This window comes from Lycorma delicatula, chromosome 6 (assembly GCF_047948215.1).
Source record: "Lycorma delicatula isolate Av1 chromosome 6, ASM4794821v1, whole genome shotgun sequence".
NCBI classification, from domain to species: Eukaryota; Metazoa; Arthropoda; class Insecta; order Hemiptera; family Fulgoridae; genus Lycorma; species Lycorma delicatula.
The window spans coordinates 121,601,893-121,621,403 of NC_134460.1; the positions used below are offsets into that span (position 1 = coordinate 121,601,893).

Here is a 19,511-nt window from a genome sequence, read left to right on the forward strand (position 1 = left end):
CAATTTCAGATACTCTCAGCCATCAATCATCTTCAAAAGTGTCTCAAACCGAGCGAATGTTTTCGTCTGTAATGCTGGTCTGAGAACAGCCATCATATTCCTGATTTTCAACTCATTCTCAACCTTCCTTGAACTCTTTATGCCAAGTAAACACATGAGTCCTTGATAATGTATGGTCCCCAAACTGTGCAGTCAATTGCCGGAAAATTTCTGTTGCTTGAACTCCTTCACAAGCAAGAAATTTTATAATTACGCGCTGCACAGTGGAGAGGTGCACCTGTTGCTTCGACATCGTGAGCATTACTGACGAATTGGTTGGGAGTGTGGAATAGCTGGCGGCTCTTCCCACTCCTAATGACCTCACCCAAGCATACTAGAAGCATGAATTCAGTCCACAGACACTCGGAAACAAAAATCCAGTTAATATTTGATTTGCCCTCATATTTAATATTGCAAAATTAGAACTTATACCAAAATATAAATATTAAAATTTTGCAATTAGGGATTATACACTTTTTCAACATTTTATATAAATAGTAAATGTAGATATAATATTTATATGGAGTTTAGAGGAAAGTAGCCAAGAACAAAAAAATAATGATTGTTTATGTAAAAAAAATAGAGAAAGAAATGTCATAAAAATATATCTAAGGAGACTAAACAACAATAGTAAGACTGTTATTATTAATATCCTAGTCATACAGGGCACAAGCGACACGGTACTGGTGTGAGCGGTCAGCGGCTAAGGGTGTCAAGCTGTTCGGTTTTCTGTATTTTTTCTAAGATTATCATCGAATTTGGTTAAAATTTATATGGGACCATTCTGAAAATATACTCTTTTGATTACAAAACTAAATAATCAAAAGTCGGTTAACTAACGCCAGAGATATTGTGTAACATAATAAAAAAATTGATAACCTCCTCTTTTTTAAAGTCAGTTAAAAACAGACCTAAGCCAGAAGATTATTTTTTTATGTGTGTTTCTAACAGTTTATGAGGTTTGTTTTGTTTTTTCAATGAGTTGTAAAAATATTTAATCTAACATGCTTGATATAAGTCAACCATTAAATAGTCTGTTATCTTGTATGTAGAACTTCTTGTTAAACATGAACTAATAGATTTGATTTACCTGGAGTCTACAAACCTGACTGCTAAAATTGAAATAATTTCTATATAGGTTCACCCACAAATAATAACCAAAATAACATAATATGCGAATGTAACCATATATAATCATCTCATTAAAGTAAAAGTAATAATATAAAATAATATAATTTAGTTTTAACCGATAATTTTTTTTGATATTTTTCATTTTCAATTTAGACAATTAATATGCGACACTAAACAACTGTATGGTTGTAGTTTCACGTTTTAATTAACTAGTTTATTTAAAAGACCTTTACACCACCATAAGGTGATTTCTTAATGGTTCTAATCTAGTGTAAAAAAAAATTGAAAAACAAACAGTATACATGCGGATACAATATTTTTAAAAATACAAACTTTAAAATATTTACCTGTAAAATTGGTGGAAATAACTTTACAGAAAATGGAGAAGTAGTAGCTAGTGATAAATACGAATCAACACCTAATAAAACAAAACAAATTAATAAATATGATAAAAATAAAAAAATGTTTCATCAACTTCTATGGTTCTTGGGGTGTTTTTAATGTTTATTGAAGATCTAAGCCTATTTATTTTTTTATGATTTACATGTAAAACATGTTGGGGAACAAGAATTAAAGGAAATAAAATTAGAAAAAGAATTTGGAAGAAACTTCTTTCTGACTGAAAACAGGAGTCTGCCTTTGTTTAATTTCTGTTGCTGTTTTAGAATGAATACTAGCAAAATAGTACAAAAATGTAAACAAAATGGAATTTTAACCAACATGCAAACCATTTCTTAAATTTGAAATAACAAATAAGCCAAACTGTTTTTGTCTTACTTATATCCTGCAGTTACATTAAATTAAAAGATTTCATAGAATAATTAAATCAAATAAACTTAGAACAATTTTGTGCAACCTTATTCTAAATTTTTTACTGATCCTCCCTTCCATATAATAGGCAGGAATTTTTTTTTAAATCATAGACATATACACCATTTTAATGAGAAATATCAAGTACATTACTAGTTAAAAAAATAACAAGCCAGGAATTTAAGTTGATATCAGTCAGAGGGCAGCACAAACCACTACACTTCATGGCTATTCAGTTGATGTAATAATTTACTTTTAATGTTTAATAAATTATTTAAATTAATTATATAATATTCCAAAATTATTATGACAGTAAAATCATCCACCCACAAAAATATAATCAATAACTTGATATACTGTATAAGCCATATCAAATTTAGTAAAACAAAAGCACAAAAATTAATTAACCCAATCAAATAGCATGGATCTTGTTATTTTTAAATACTTCACACTTTATTTTCTTCTTATTATTTGATGGATGTTACCATAATTACCTCCAGAGCACAATTTTCCATTATTTAAATAAACCAAAGCATTAACATCATGAGTATGATTAATAATATCTTTTGATTTAATCCATTTTACAGTTTCATCTTTCATTACAGTTTTATCATAAACCTTAATATCTGGATCAACACCTGAAATGGTAAAAAATTTATTTAAATATTGTAAAAGAGATAGGATGTAAGCTAACAAATATTAATAAAGTTTTAATTGTTAGAAAATTAAAAACACTTGCTGTAACTAAATTACAGAAAATTTACATTAATATAAAAAAACTTAGAAATAATTCTAATACTATTAACCATTAATTTTGTAAATTAATAAATCATTTATTTAGAAAACGATTAAACAGAAAAGAACTGCCAAAGTAATTCTATTGCTAATTCTAATATTCAAAGTAATCATTTATTTTACCTTAATACCCAATGTTCTTTGCAATATTTTTAACACAGTTAAGTTCTTCACTTAATTTTATATCATTACTACTTATAAAAGTATGGGACCCATAAACAATAACATCTCAAACACCCATTCCTTTGATATGCCTACTGCCTTAGCAATTCCATATACTTATAATCTTCTATCTTCCTTAATAATATCATGACTTTTTTTCAATATTCTTTGCAGTTATAACCTTAACAGACTGCCCAGATGGTTCACTACTATTTGTGCTCATATAACTACTCCAAAAATAATCAAACCACCAAACTGTCCTAAACAATGGAGTTGACTCACCAAATTTATCCAACCCAGCTTTAGTTACTGAAATGGCTATATTTACATTAATTTTCTCATTATTAAATTTTCTATAAGTTTTTTTTAATAAATCTTACACATTTATTAGTTATTTAACAAAGGTACTGAACTAAAAACCTAAAAAGAAAAATTGTTTTTCAACATCAAATTTCATGTTTTACATCAGATATTTAAAAACTACTGGAGTTACAGTTCTACCCGTTTTATCTTATTTCCCAGATGAATCATATAAAAAAAACCACCAACTTTATTCCTTAATTTGGGTCCTAAAAATTACAGTAGGGATTCTTTTTCATATAAGAGCTGAAATCCAGGCAAAATCTTTCGCTAGCCTAACTTGAAAACAAAACATTTCCAGGCCTTTTCTTTTTTTGTTTAGCCTCTGTGCGATATTACTTCAGAGGATGAATGTGGATAATAATATGTATGAATGTTAATGAAGTATAGTCTTGTACAGTCTCAGGTCAACCATTTTTTAGATGTGTGGTTAATTGAAACCTAACCACTAAAGGACACCAGTATCCACAATCTAGTATTTCCAGATCTATGTTTATATGAATGTTTTTCATTATTTTCACTAGTAGAACATGTCCTGAAAGTTCATCTGTTTCTTCATGGGACACTCTGTATAAAGAAAAATGCATAATAAAGTGGTTTTACCAGGTATCATGTTAGTGTATGTTTTTTTTTTATGAACATAAGGCGGCCTTTTATAAGAAGCTATACTGTTTCTGTGAATAACATCCGTTTGTAGTATTCTTGTGTTTTTTCACTCTTGTTGTTTGGCAGATTCACTCAACTCCTACATGAAAGTCTTCTTACTTAAACTTCAGTATTTTAGTATTATATAAAGAAAACTCGCATATTATCAGTTCAGTTATTTCAATCTAAACATTTTGCATTCAATAAATAATAATATATGCAAGAAATAATAGATAAATGACAGTGAAAATAAATACAATTTACCTCTTACCTGCACAATAAACTTTTTTCTGATCTTTACTGAGACAAATTGTTAATATACTTTCCATGTGGCTTTTAAAAGAATCTATGCAAACACCATTTCTTGCATCCCAAATTGTTAATCTACCACTATAAACAGATAAAGAAATATATATTGTAGTTATATAACTGAAGATATTTTGGAATAACTATGACAATTGATAGCCTGTGGATTAGTGACCAGTAATGTTAACTATAACCAATTAGCACTAATTACTTTGTAAACATCTACAGAAAATTGCTACAGGGCTGGCTTTTAACAAAAATTATCAGCAAATAACACAAGTTATCGCTGTTACTATAATAGCAAGTCAAAACTCATAGTTTATATCATTATCGTGATTATACGTATTGCAGTGCTTTATTATCACAAATAGACTGTCTGTAATCATAACAATTTTAATCAAATTGTAAGATGTTTATAAAAATTCTATAAGAATTTATCATTGAAACTTAATACTATAGATGTAATAAGATATAACATTCACGCTTGTATGAATAAATACGCATATGGCAATAATATGCAACATTAAATGTGAGTATGGTTTAACAATACAAAAATATCTCAAATTTTATTACTATAAACAAAAATAATGCTGTTGCTTTTTGCTTTGTGAAATGATGCACCATCACATGCCAATTGTTGCTGAGGTAAGATAATTGGCAACCACACTTCCAAATGTTAGCATGTTATAGGGTTTTTTCAGCTACAAAAATATCTATTGAACAAAAATAACTGTTTTATTTAGTTATTCAAGTTATATATTAACTTAAATTAAAAAAAATTCTATAATTTTGAACTAAATAACATTAAATTAGTGGCTCCTTGCTGCTCCGTAGCATTATTATTATAAAGTAATGTTATAAATTTTAAAAAATCAGCTAAAGCCCTATTTCCATTTTCAACACATCTCACTCCCAACCCGTTTTTATTTTCTACCACATGTAAAAGGCATGCTCAAAAATTATTTCCAGCTCCAGATAAATTGATTTATTATTTTTTTTATTCTACTCTGAATGGCCCACAGATATGTCATCAAGTATCAATGGACCTTCAGAGTGATTTTTCTGTGAATAATAACCTTGGAAAGTTCCTCAATTGAGGAATAAATGAGGATTTCTCAGAGGGGACTCAATTTTTAGAGTCCGATGCTACTTGATGACATATCTGTGAGTCATCTGAGCAAACAAACAAAAATCAGCCTGATCCAGCCATTAGAACACCCAGATAGACTGGAAGTAGGTCTTCAACTCATTTTTTTTTATTATTATTGTTATATAAGATTAACAAATCATGTATATATAATGCAACAGCAATATTACTCTCTATTAAGATTATGCAATGCATCATAGTACTATGAGAAAAAGCTGTATTATTTCAATCCTGTTTTTAGTATATTACCTAACCATCTAAAACAATTTTAGACTCAATTATTCTAAATTAAATTTAAAAAAATGATTTTATAAAAAAAATATGTTGATTAATAGTTTTAAGCCTGAATATTCTGCATCACTGTCTAACAAATACATCTTCTTTTACATGAAGTCTTTACTACATTAATCAATATAAATTGCACCTGCTGTTTTTCGCTTCAATTTTTTTTATTATTTCTTTTTTTTAGAAAAACTGAAATAATTAAGTTGAACAAACTGTTTATTCTGGTGTGAAATATTTAATCATGTTTTACATCAATTCATGTACAGCATAACCAATAAGTTCCTGTCACTCCTTCCTGCAATTAACATGTTGCTAGTTTTTTGTCATGCTGTATTCAGCTCCTAATAAATAATTTCTTTACTGGGATTAGTATCCCTGCTCACAAGGTAGCACAGAACACTCACCTGCTCAGTTATTTTAGTTGCAAAGCTATAGCTGATGTAAGTAAAAGCAATTGTGATATTGAGAAATAGTTATGACATGTTTGGGTGCACAAAATGATGATGTAGAGAACAAACAATGTCATAAATAATGAGTGAATTTCACGAACACTTCTACAAGGATCCGTCACATAAAGCAACAATGTTTGATTGAGCAAACATGCATTTTCTTCCACCAGTGTTAAAGAGAAAAAAGAATGGTATAGTGGACGAACAAAGATATAAACACAAGCATGTGTTGCCATCACTGATTTGATTGAGCAGTCTCCAATTAGAATTAGGTTTCATAAACGATCTAACTTAATATACTGCTTAACAATTCATGATCATATAAAAAGACTGCTTCAACATGAAACCATTTAACCAACTTTTGTGAATGAATTATTTATATGATGGAAAAATGGAAGAGAATATTGCTGTCTGCCACACTTTATTAACATGATTTCCAAATGGGGCATATAGCATAGTGTTATTTTCTGATAAATCTACAATTTATTGCGGTTCATAAGCCAGGAATGTAGTTTTCTAGGTCAAGAAGAATTCTCATTTTGTGCACAAGTTGGTAACAAATCCACATGTCACGACATGGCCTGAGATGACATCACAATACTTGTTCAGACTACATTATTTTGAAGAGTACATGAAAGGGAGTTCTTATTTGCAAATGTCAGAAGGATGGTTAATAATACCATGACTTCAAGAGAATGATGTCAGGGAATGTGTTTGGATATAGAATGACAGATGGGGCTGCAGCTTGTTTTGCTCTTCAAATACACAATTTTCTAAATGAAAAACTTCCAGATTGTTGGATTGGCTATGGTTCAGAAGCATTACCAGCCCTTTTATAATAGTCACTATGAAGCACCAACTTTATCACAACCAACAATTCATTGTGGGGAAATAATCAAGTCCTAATTTCATAATTAACATCAAAATCCCACCATCTATAATACATAAAAAATGAAGAGTAGTATATAGTATGAAGGAAGCCTTTCAAACCATAATTCCAGAGATGCTTCATAACATGTCAAGAATGTGGAGCACATAGTTCTGTGTACTCTGGATGATGGTGCACATATAAATTAACTGGATAAATAATTCATAAATACAAAAAATATATATAAATGTTCAAAATAAGTACAGAGTTGACAATGTATTTATCTAGGGGTATGGAAACTTCTCAGGCATACAGTACAATATAATAATGGTTGTTTTTTATTAATGTACACTTTTTTTACCAAACTAAAGATGCGTACACAAGCTTTTTCTCCATTCTGTTCAATTTCTTAAAAAATCATTCTTGACTAAAGTATTATTTCTTTAATAATGGCTGATAACTGGAATACTATTTACCCAAGGTTGATAAGAAAATATTAGACCATTTATAAGACATATCTTAAATCATTTTTTTTTTTTAGATCATTAATGCACTACAAAAATTGTAATTGTAATTACAAAATTGTAAATTGTAATTGTCATTTATGTACAATAATTGTTGTATAATCAGAAAGTGACTACAGAATAAAATAAAGTCATTTGTGTTATTTTACCATTACAAAGTGGTTATTAACCTGCAAGTACATGGCAAATGTACAGTGTAACTAGTACAGTTTCAAGTGCTGGTGGACATGGAATAGAAAAGCAGGATGTTGAAAGGTTATGCACAAAACTTCTCTCTTTGAAATAGCTTAGTTCCTTATAAAATGTCTACAATACATTAATGTTCAGTTTTCAGTTCCTAATTTTGACACTCATTAGAAAAATTATGTAGTGTTGTGAATTAAGTAGTGTGCATTATTTCACTTCATAAATTTGATCGTAAAAAAATAAGCAATTTTTTCTTGAAATAAATTCTAATGATGGAAAATATTTTAATATTTTGTTTTGGGACATCCAAAACATTTCAGACTTATAGTACAAGTTCACTGGTCCAACAACAAAATCAAGATATATATATATATATCTTCAATACACAGTATATCTTCCAATATATATATTGTCTTTTTTTTTTTTGAGACTTAATATTTTTACATATATATATATATATATATATATATAAAGTCATAATATCCCAAAAAAAGACAACCTGTTGATTTCATTAATTAATGAAGTAGTAACTCATGACACAAGTGAAATTAACAATACCTTGAATCTCCAGCAAGTATAATAAAGTCATCTGTTATAGTGATACACCAGACACAGAGCTTTTTTGAATTACTTGGCTGTACTGGTTTCATGTTATATATAAGACTACCATCTTCATAATTAAATAATCTAATATGATTAACACCACTCGTTATAATGTACTGACTGCTTGCATCCCAGCATATAGATAACACTCGTTCTAAAATTAAAAATAAAACAGGAAAAGTTATCAGTGAAATGTTAAAAAACATACATAAATCAGTAATATATATGAATATATAAGACAAATAAAGGCATAAATATGTACAAAACAAGCAATCCTTTGAACAGGATCAAAAAGCGAACACGATGGAAAAGAAGATAACTGCAAGGAAAAGCAACTAGTAGAAAAAGGTACACCAAGAGCAAAACGAAAAAGAGAAGTAAAAATCTGTGTGATCATTTAATAGATAACGTGAAAGACCTGTATATGTTAGTTAGGATGATGAGCAAAAACATCTTGCTGCCATACAGCTACATTCTTTAGATGAAGTTGGTTTGCTTGGCATTTCTCCCACCACCACCCCATTCGGTCCCCCTAAAGGATAAAGACTGAATGTCTGCGCCATAAATGGCTACTGAGCCTCAAAACAGCTGAATGCCAGAAAGTACCTGTCCACCATTAAAGCGCTTGGACCCTTAATTTGGCTGGTAACCAGACATATCTCTCAATTAGCTTCCTACAGCAGCGCATTAGGAGTCTTTTCCCTTAAACTACTGATGTCGGTTGAACAAAGCAACCGCAAAAGGAACTCCCACACAGTCTGACAATGCGGCTCTCGCCACATTGACTCGCCGCTTGTGAGTGGCCAATTTTCCCCTTGACCTATAAGTTCCAGGAAGTTCCTGGAAGTTCCAGTTCCATTTTTTTGATTTCTGACACCCCCTCCCCCCCCAAGAGCTGGGCAGTCTAACATCATGTGTTCTTTTGACTGGACTCCCACAGATACACAACTCATCAGCTGCCTGGTGGAACCGAAACAAATATTGGTTTAAATTTACATGGTTGGAGAGCACAGCCTCCTGTTGCCCTTAAAAAACGAAGGAGGCATACCATCCCCCCAGATCCTGTATAAATCTATACAAGGAAGTTCTATTAGTCATTGTATGCCATTCTTGCTTCCATCACGAGGATGTAAAGCCTCCTTCACAGAGCGGGAGATGGGCAATTGTTCAAAATTTAGAACTGGTGCATTGAGATCAGCATTCCGCTTCGGTACAGGCCCAGCTCAAAACCACATCCCAAATACCTCGGCCTCCCTGCCTCTTTACAATTTCCACATGGCCGCCCAAACTTTCACCACTAAATCGATTGGGAGAGCCTTTCCCAATACAGTGGTAGCCTCGTTAGAGGCTGTTTTAAAACCAGTGCATACAATTAAGGCTCAGCGCTGGGCACTCCTTAAATGTTAAATAAGTGCTCGATTTCTTTCCAACCTATGCACCCAAATGGACACCGTGTAAGAGGTCACACTTTTGAAGATGCCTCAGAACACCATGTACAAATGATGGCCCGACAGCCCGTAATACTTTCGAGCAATCCTCCTAAGCTTGTGCATCACAGAGATGGTGTCCACCACTACTTGCCTAATGTGGTTGCTAAAAGCAACTTCTCATCAAACAAAACACCTAGGTACTTAGGAACTCGAACTTGGCTGATCACACAGCCTTTATACTTAATACGGGAGTTACGGCTGCATGATAATTTGTCTGCACCCTTGAGAAGCATAAACTTCGTCTTGGGCATAGAAATCTTTAAATTTTGAATTCCATCCAGCCCTCTGCGGTAGACAAAGCCGCCTGTGCTCGGCCTTCTAGCTGCAATCGTGAGTTACCACGAATTAACAGGAGACAGTCATCGGCGAAAGCCTGGGCCATGATCCCTTCTTGGGAATGTCAGTACAAAAAATCTATCGAATACCAGGTTCCAAGGCAAGGGACTGAGAATAGATCAGGACATGTCAAGTTTCAGTATAATGTTACTTAATTTTGATTTTTACTGGAAAAAATAAAAGATGCCTATTATCAAAATAAAAGATATCACAAGCATTTTTATACTCATATATATAAAAGATTTGCGCTATTATACAATTTTATTTTTTTTAAGGGGAAAATGGTAAACGATTAAGCTAAGTGAGATGTTGTACTTGGTGAGGCTTAATTTTTTTTCCAAGCGATTAAATTACGGAATACTAAATTCTAATACAGTCAACAAATTGCAAAGATGGCTACTGTAATGGATGTTCAAATGTAGCAAAAATTGAAGAAATAATAAACAAAATCATTCTGAATGATTAAGATGGAAAGTTTGCAAAATAACAGACATTATGATCTGATGTCACTTTAAGTCCAAATAAGCAGGTTTAAAGATGATATGTAACTGACTTGAGATTGAAAATGCTTTGTACTCGAATAAGGCCAAATTAGACCCCTTAATATTACTCAAAGAACTATTATTACACTGTAAACTACTCAAGAAATGAGTTGTTAGTGAGTATATCATTTCATTAAGTATGGGATTAATTATACAAGACGACATGATAGTCATGAAATAAAGTATCTAAATCATACACTGTAAACAAGTAATTAAACAGTAATTTTTAATTTTAAAACAGCACAGACTGCACAAATAAAAGATATCTAATTTAAAAAAAAAAAAAATTACATAAGAACTAAATCTTTTAAATTAAATAATAAATGTAATATAAACAAATTAGGTATACTTACTACTTTCTGTTTGGGTTATTTTATCAAATGACAAACCATTTTGTTTTATTTTAAAAATATTTATGTAACCTAATTCAGTTCCAACCTACAAATAATAAAAGTAAAAAATATTAAAAAAATGATACTAATAAAAACTAAGAGAAACAAATAAATTTATAATAAACTTGCAGTTTTGTGAATTGTAGTTCACTACTTATCTAATTATAATATAGAGGATTCAGCAGTGCTGGAAATTCAGCAGTAACATTGATGAGTGGGGGAGAATGAAAGTACCTCCATTTTTGTAGCTCTTGTTTTAACACTCAGTTCTGATGAAGTTGTGAAGCAGTGCATACTATGATTCCTTAACATTCCTCATAATGATCCAGTGTCTTTTGCTTACAAAATAAAAACATGAGTTGGAAACTTTCAGGAAACAGGTTCCACATTGAGAACACAAAGTGTTAAAAGTATACATATGTAAGAAAATGATGCGTGAGTAGATGCGCTTTACCCAGTCACCACAACAGCACACAGTATCAAAGGGAATAGCAATTTCTCATACCAGTGTAAGGAGAATTTTACATCCAAATCTCCAGTACCATCCATATAACATTTAAGTTGTGCATACTGTTGTTCTCTTGGACATTATGAATTACTTTATGTAAAATGTATAAATTAAAAAGGTTAAGTGCTAATAAAAAGAAGATAAAATATATATACTGGTTTTATGATTGAGCCAGTGAACTTGTACTATAAGCCTGGAAAGGTTTTGGATGTACCACAAGAATTTTTTTTCACTTCCATCTTTTGGGTTTCACCACAAGCAAAACTTTCACTACTGTTAGAATGTAAATCAAAGATAATATGAAAAACCAATTCATAGTGTCAAAATTACAGTACAGTGTGGCATTCCTAAATTTTAAATTATAGAGTCATTATTTTTATTATAGGTCATATTTCTTTCAGGACTGTAATGAACAATGCAGTTACAGTAAATTCACTATGCTGTGTTAACATATTAGGAAACTTCCTTCAGCCTGAATTAACTCTTCATTCTGTTAATCAAAGTACTTTATTTTATCAAATTCGTGCTACAAGTCATAATTCAAGGCCTCTATCACAGTATAAAAGGAATTGTTTACTAATAATGTCATCTCAAAGAATGGCAACATTCCTGTCATCCGTAAGATTATCAGAACAGTCTGCATAAGATTTTTTTTTTGTTTGGGGTTACTTGAAATAAGACATTTTCTAAACATCACACACACAACCTCCAGAACCTTAAAGAATGGATAACAGTAGAGGTGATTTGAATTAACGTGGTCGTACTGCAAAATGTAATGGGTAACCTACACACGACTTGGAATGAATATGAAACAAAATGGTGACAGTCAGTTTTAAATAATTATTTTTATTTTATATATAATAAAGGAATGGAGTAATACTTCTTTACTTATTTACAGTGTATCTTTAATCACCTGAATCACTACCACACCTGTGTACACACAGCCATTGTCATTTTGTTTTACCATATTCCATAAAAAACCAAACTTATATCATACTTTCTTAACAACTTTCTTGCATATCTATACACATTTACTTATTTTCTGATCTACTTTTTTATTTTCATTTTTACCACTAATAAGTTGAAAATAGATTTTAAATATCCTTCCTTTCTACAATCTACTTAAATAATAAAACTACTTCAGTCTATTCATCTGTCTTTTCCTGTATTCCCAAGCATCTTAATATTCATACTTGTGGCCCCTTGCTGCTGTGCAGCTTTATTATTACTCAGCAAAGTTACATATTTTAAAAAATCAGCTAACACCTAATCCACTTACAACCCTTTTTCTTTTCTTTCCTACCACAGATAAAACGCATCCTCAAATCCTATTTCTAGTCCAAACCGATTGGGCTGACTTTTATTGTTTTATTCGCTTGGGATGGCCCACAGATATGTTATCAAGCATCAATGGACCTAATAATCTCATAAAGTTGCTCAATTAAGTAATACATGAGGATTTTTTAAGGAAATTCTCAGAGACTCAAGTTCAGGGTCCAATGACGCTTTATGACATATCTGTGGGTCTTTCCAAGTAAAATAAAAATAAAACTCAGCCCAATCCAGCCAGTAGAATGAAATATATATGGTTCTCTACCCTGTCTTTCTTTTTTCCTAAGAGGTATTTTAGAAATCAGATGTTAATATTTTAAATTCTTCACCCAGATTTATCAATCATGTCTCTAACATGTACAATAATATGGGTGCAGAGAATACATACTTATCTGAAGATAATTATTTAAAAGTAATTGAAAATTCCAGGATAGCAGTTTAAAAAATTTTTCACTAGACAGATTGTGTAACCATCTGACTTTAAAAAAAATAAAGCCGATAAGTTATTCTTATCAGGAAGATGCAAGATTGCTAATACAGTGAATAGAATTCTCGTAAGTGATTTCAACAGTATGATGATGTAGGTAGTAAATTTTATTCAAATTAATAGAATTACAGTCTTATATCTTTAAAAGTTTGAAAATCTTTCAATATTTCTACATTAATTATAAATACTGACTTTCAAAGACAAAAATATACATTATGAAAATTAGCTCTTTAGAGAAAATTATAAATAAATAATAATATTATAAATTATAATAATGTGTATGACATTTTGAGATAAATCAAACATTATTATTTTCAAATTATTATAACATTTCATTTTAATGTTATAAAAAATTATAACATAATGTAAAATTATTTAAATGTTACATGTAATGATTAAAGCTTATTAAAATTAATACTTAATCATCAGCTGGACAATGCCTTTTATTTACTACAAAATATGAACCAGCAAAGTTAATTTTTTTTTTGTCTTCAGTCATTTGACTGGTTTGATGCAGCTCTCCAAAATTCCCTATCTAGTGCTAGTCGTATCATTTCAGTATACCCTCTACATCCTACATCCCTAACAATTTGTTTTACATATTCCAAACGTGACCTGCCTACACAATTTTTTCCTTCTACCTGTCCTTCCAATATTAAAGCGACTATTCCAGGATGCCTTAGTATGTGGCCTATAAGTCTGTCTCTTCTTTTAACTATATTTTTCCAAATGCTTCTTTCTTCATCTATTTGCCGCAATACCTCTTCATTTGACACTTTATCCACCCATCTGATTTTTAACATTCTGAGAATGTTATTGTGTGTGTGTTTATATATGTGTGTATGTATGTGAGACAGAGTGTGTGAATGTGTGTGTGTGAGTATATATATATATTCTCTTTAGAGAAAATTATAAATTATAATTATAAATTATAATTATAAATTATATGTAACTGTACTTACACAACATTACATAAAATAATTATCTTACATTCAATAGTATAAATATATAAATAACTTAACAAATTATAAATAGGGCATAGAAAAATTTAAAATGAAGTCTGTATAACAAATAAATATATTTAAAAAATGAAAAAAAAACAAAAAAATAAGTATATTTAAAAAATGAAAAAAAAATTAAAACTTACAAGTACTATTTTTTATTTTTTTTTATAACATGAAAGATTAAAAAAAACCTGATCAGGGTTATAAAATAACACCATATATTATTACTACAATATTAATTTATTTGGAATGCCTTTAAGTCTAAAACTGTATACTAAACTAAATCCTACATATTGGCCAAGCAGTGTTCTGGACTTGAATGTAATAAAATAGTCATTGAGATAAAAGAAGTATTCTTTTACACATACACACGCATGCACAACTATTTCTAAACTACCATTATTTTGATAACCTCTGCTTACGGTAAGCAGAAAGGAAAGTAGGATACTGGCTTCCATCAATGTCCTCCTCACTCTTCAGTTTATACAAATAAATTTATCAACATGTTTGTCTGAAGAATATTCTGTTCTGTGAGCCTTAACCAATGAACAGATATGCCAACGCATCCAAGACAACATTTCTCCTGTAAAGCTGAAAAAATTATGCACAATATGCTAACATGTCTAGGACTAGGGAGACCTGATAGTTAGTTAACATTCAATACCAAAGGTCTCATTGAGGATATATTAAATATAAACATTTTAAATACCATAATCCAAATTTAAATTATCTATAATAAAAACATACTGCGAGAAGTGTATTTGCCCTATTAACAGCTAAGCAATGGCAAGGTCCACCTGAAGTAACTGGATAAGATTTCTGAAACAATAACAAATAAAACTATTATTTGTTTTTTATCCATGACAAATGCAAAATTACATGTTATAATTAATCTTTAATGTATGCTAAACTCCAAATTTAAACACTTTCAGTAGCTTTTGTGCATAAATACTAGAGTGAAAACCAAATGTACTAGTCACTGAAGGTAAATATAAAAGACAGAGAAAGCCTTACGTTTTTAGTCGACTGTGCAATGAAACAGGAGCGGTTTGGCAGGATTTTCACAGTCAGATGCCATTCTTAATACTGCCAACCTACTACTGAATAAAAATAAAAATTTATAGCATGTAAATAAAAATATCTTCTGCAATATGGATTGGAAACCAGAGCCTTCCAGACTTATGACTGGCAAATTTGGTACCTTCCAATAAAATAAATAGTTTTGAATAAGACCAATTACATAATGTTAAATATATACTTGTATAATTTATTATTCTAAAATATATTAAAAATGTTTAAATTAAATAAATACCTTTTCTTTTAATGAAATGGTATCAATTTCCTTAACAGATCCATCTAGATCAGCACCAAATAAACGTCTTTTACACCAAGCAAGACTTCGTAATTTAGTTTGTGGCTTGAGTAGTATTGTAGCTTGAATAAATGGTGCAGTCTCCATGTTCCATATTTCTATTCTGTTATCACTTCTACACACAAAATATAAAAAATAAATGCACTTCATAAAACACCCACCACACTACACAAAATGTACAATCTAAAAATATTACATTCAAATACCTATAATGAATAAACCTACAATCATTGACTTACAGAAGCATTAGTATCAGTCTAACTAACAGATTATAACCATTTAAAAGAGAAAGATAGAAGACAACAGTGGTCATCCTTTTCACATTCACATACCCTACCTCGGCTTCTTTTCCAAGCATTTTTGCACTTTTACTCCTTTTAAGAATCGTATAAAGTCATTAATTTATTTTAATGTCAAAATTAATTTAATATGTTATAAAATCAATGTTTTCAAATGTCATATTAAATAAATTTAGTTCGATTAATCATTAAAAAATAAATATTTAAAAATAATGTTCAATATCATGGGCAAAAACAATTTTTGGTATAACCAGTAGATTTGTGTTTTTTCTTTGATATAATATTAATTATTCCCTGAAATGCGACTTAGAAACATTTAACATGATTCGCTTACACTTAAAAGCTCGTATATAAGAAAATAAACAGTCTAAAACTAACTATATAGTCCTTACCTTAAAACAGCCAAAAGATCTGTCTTTTCATTATAAGACATATTCATTATAGCTTTTGGTTCCAATTTATAACACATTAACCTATGCACACGATGTGCTTCCATTTTGGTAAGCAAACAAGTTTTTTAAAGGTAAAAATATCAGAAAACCGCTAAAAACCAAGTTTATTCTTTCTTAACCTATGTTGGACCGCATGTTGTAATAAACATAACCTACAAATATGTAAACATGCAACTACTGATCACGAACATTCAATTTTTCGACTAATCGATTTTCAGTAAATTGAAGATAAGTTGTTAATTGTATCGATGAGACATTTATTTTCAGAAAATGTTATAACTTATTAATTACAATTTCATTTATTCTGTTTTAAATGAAGGATTTTTCATTTATTTATTATAAGGTAGCTCTTTTAAATAATTTTTTTTAGTATAATTGTATTGTAAAACCCTGTTAAACCAATTTAATCGTACATGTTTAGCGTTTTTTATACTAAAATAATTTTTGTCAAGGAAAGTTTAAATAAAATCACCAGTGCTTATCAGAATTAACGGTTAACATTATTTAAACACTGTAATACAATATGCTTAAATATCGACTAAGCTAATAGCGTTACAAATAATCGAATACTTCGATCGTTTCGAATCCGTGGAAAGCTAAGTTCTTTAAGGTTAAGTCCCAGTTGTTTTGTGCTTGTGTGTTATGAAAGTTTTTAGGGATGTAATGGTTTCAGTAGTCATCGTTAAATGTTATTAATTGACCTACATGAAATCAAACAATTGGTGATTTAGAATTTTTTAGCATGTTATAAAGACATTAATTTTTTCGGAAGTAAATAAACGGTATGTAAAAATGTTTGTGTTACTTCGAAGTTGTTTTAATTTTCGAATTGTACCGTATAGTAAATATAATAAAAATGTTTCTGGTAATTTATTTAAAAGTTTTTTGTTAGGAAAAAAGAAAAGTATTCAACATTCATGTAGATCCACTCACTCTGAAAAAGTTGAATTAAATGTCAATAATAATGTGGCCAGTAAAAAATATATACAGTTTGAAAAAATGTTGGAAATGAGACGATTACAAGCCAAAAGGAGTATTCTTGTTCAAGTTCATTCAGAACAGTCATGTGTGCAATTACATGAATATTGTTCACAGTTCGGTTTAATAAATAAGATGATGCATTATACAATGCAGCCAAATTTACATTTTGTTATAGTTGAATTTAATGATGAAAATTCAGCTCATGCTGTTGTTTTTAAATCGAATCATATGGATAATTCACAAATAGTACCTGTACGTTCACAGTTTCTGTGGTTTAAAGCTAATGGTAATGAGAAAAAGAAAAAAAAAGATGCACATATAAATCTAGAACACATACCGTTATCACAGTTTGGTAATGTTAAATCTCCTAGCTTTGAAGAACTGTCTTCTTTGTTACTATCCTGCAATGATATATCTGATCAGATGTTAATGTTATTTAATGCAATGCATCTTGATGATTTAGGTACTAGAATGAGATTTATTACAGCATTACAGATTGAAAATACGTTATCTGGATTATTTCCATTCATTAATGCCATACCATTTGGTTCAACAGTTAATAGTTTTGGTAAACTCGGCTGTGATTTAGATGTAGTTCTTCGTCTTGAGTTTCAACCCCAAGAAGTTATACCAAACAGTAGATTAATATTTCAAACAAAAACATCATTAGTCAATAATAGAACTCAGCAACAGAGATATATTGAATCAGTTGGAGACTTAATTGAACGTTATGTTCCCGGATGTAGTAATGTGAGAAGAATTTTAATGGCAAGAGTGCCAATATTGAAATTTAAGCAAGAATATACTGGAATTGAATGTGATCTTTCATTAACAAATATGACAGGAGTATATATGTCTGAATTACTGCATATTTTTGGATCTATTGATGACAGAGTACGTCCATTGGTTTACACAGTAAGATGTTGGGCCCAAACTGTTAATTTAACAAATCCAACACCAGGACGCTGGATTACAAACTTTTCTTTAACATTATTAACATTATTCTATTTACAAACTGTTAATGTTATACCGACATTAGATCACCTTATTAAGCTTTCAAGACCTGAAGATAAAAGATTTGCTGAAGATGTTAATTGTACATTTCTCCGTGATATTGATTCATTATTAGATAATCCTTTGATAAATAAATCATCATTAGCTGACTTACTTAAAGGATTTTTTGATTTTTATGTAAAGTTTGACTTTGATTCACATGCACTTTCGTTAAAATTGGGAAAAGCTTTACCAAAACAAGAACATTCAGCGCTGTACATTGTTAATCCATTAGAAAGTCATTTAAATGTCAGTAAAAATGTTAGTCCTGAAGAGTTAGGGAGACTGAGAATTGAAATTTGTAATGCGGCAAGATATTTAGATAGAGAATTACAAATTGAGCACATTAATGTTGACTCTCAAGAAGATTGGGGCCTAATAACATTGTTTCAATCACAACATTTCAAGTCTAAAAGTAAAGATATATTTTATTCTTCTGTACAAAAAAAGCAAGTGTCAGCTAACCGATTAGTTGCAGTTAGTGATTTATTTAGTGAAGAAAGTAATGATGATGTAATTGTAGATTCAAAAAATATGGAAGAAAGTGACTCTTTATATCACCAGGGTAAATTACCCAGAAAGACAACAACTAGGAAAAGATAACTATAACTGTTTTCTTTTTAAAGAAAACAGTTTTGTTTTTTGTATAAATTTGTTTAAGACTGTAATATCTTGTGATTAATTGTACAGCATAATTTGTTTTATTATTTATTATAAAAGTTAATTAACAATAAATTTATTTTTACTGTTATGTCATATTTTTATTTTAAAAATTTGATTTCCGGTATAACAATTTAGCAAAGAAAATCAGTTTGATTCCTTAATTACTTTTATTAAATATTTTCAGCAGGGATACATAGTTAAAATATTTTGCTTTAAGTTTCAAGTTTATATCTACAACAGTTTCCCTACTGTTGTAGAATATTAAAATAGGAAAAATATTGCTGTCATGT

At 29.9% G+C, this 19,511-nt stretch overlaps 2 protein-coding genes across 2 annotated transcripts in view; one reads left to right on the forward strand and one right to left on the reverse strand.

Annotated features, from left to right (window-relative positions):
• The window catches only part of l(3)72Dn (UTP4 small subunit processome component l(3)72Dn), a 57,978-nt gene extending 41,304 nt beyond the window's left edge, over window positions 1–16,674 (reverse strand). The window contains exons 1-8 of the mRNA XM_075368454.1: window positions 16,465–16,674; window positions 15,714–15,888; window positions 15,149–15,220; window positions 11,032–11,116; window positions 8,266–8,464; window positions 4,214–4,332; window positions 2,475–2,618; window positions 1,518–1,588 (exon numbers count right to left, since the gene is read on the reverse strand). Coding sequence (XP_075224569.1) covers window positions 1,518–1,588; window positions 2,475–2,618; window positions 4,214–4,332; window positions 8,266–8,464; window positions 11,032–11,116; window positions 15,149–15,220; window positions 15,714–15,888; window positions 16,465–16,568 — 969 coding nt within the window. The 5' untranslated portion in view covers window positions 16,569–16,674. The remainder of the gene's footprint in view (window positions 1–1,517; window positions 1,589–2,474; window positions 2,619–4,213; window positions 4,333–8,265; window positions 8,465–11,031; window positions 11,117–15,148; window positions 15,221–15,713; window positions 15,889–16,464) is intronic.
• A 445-nt stretch (window positions 16,675–17,119) lies between these two features.
• LOC142326183 (poly(A) RNA polymerase, mitochondrial-like) lies at window positions 17,120–19,309 on the forward strand. The gene has a single exon (XM_075368456.1). The coding sequence runs from the start codon at window positions 17,317–17,319 to the stop codon at window positions 19,159–19,161; it is 1,845 nt and encodes a 614-aa protein (XP_075224571.1). The 5' UTR covers window positions 17,120–17,316; the 3' UTR covers window positions 19,162–19,309.
• The last annotated feature ends 202 nt before the right edge of the window (window positions 19,310–19,511 follow it).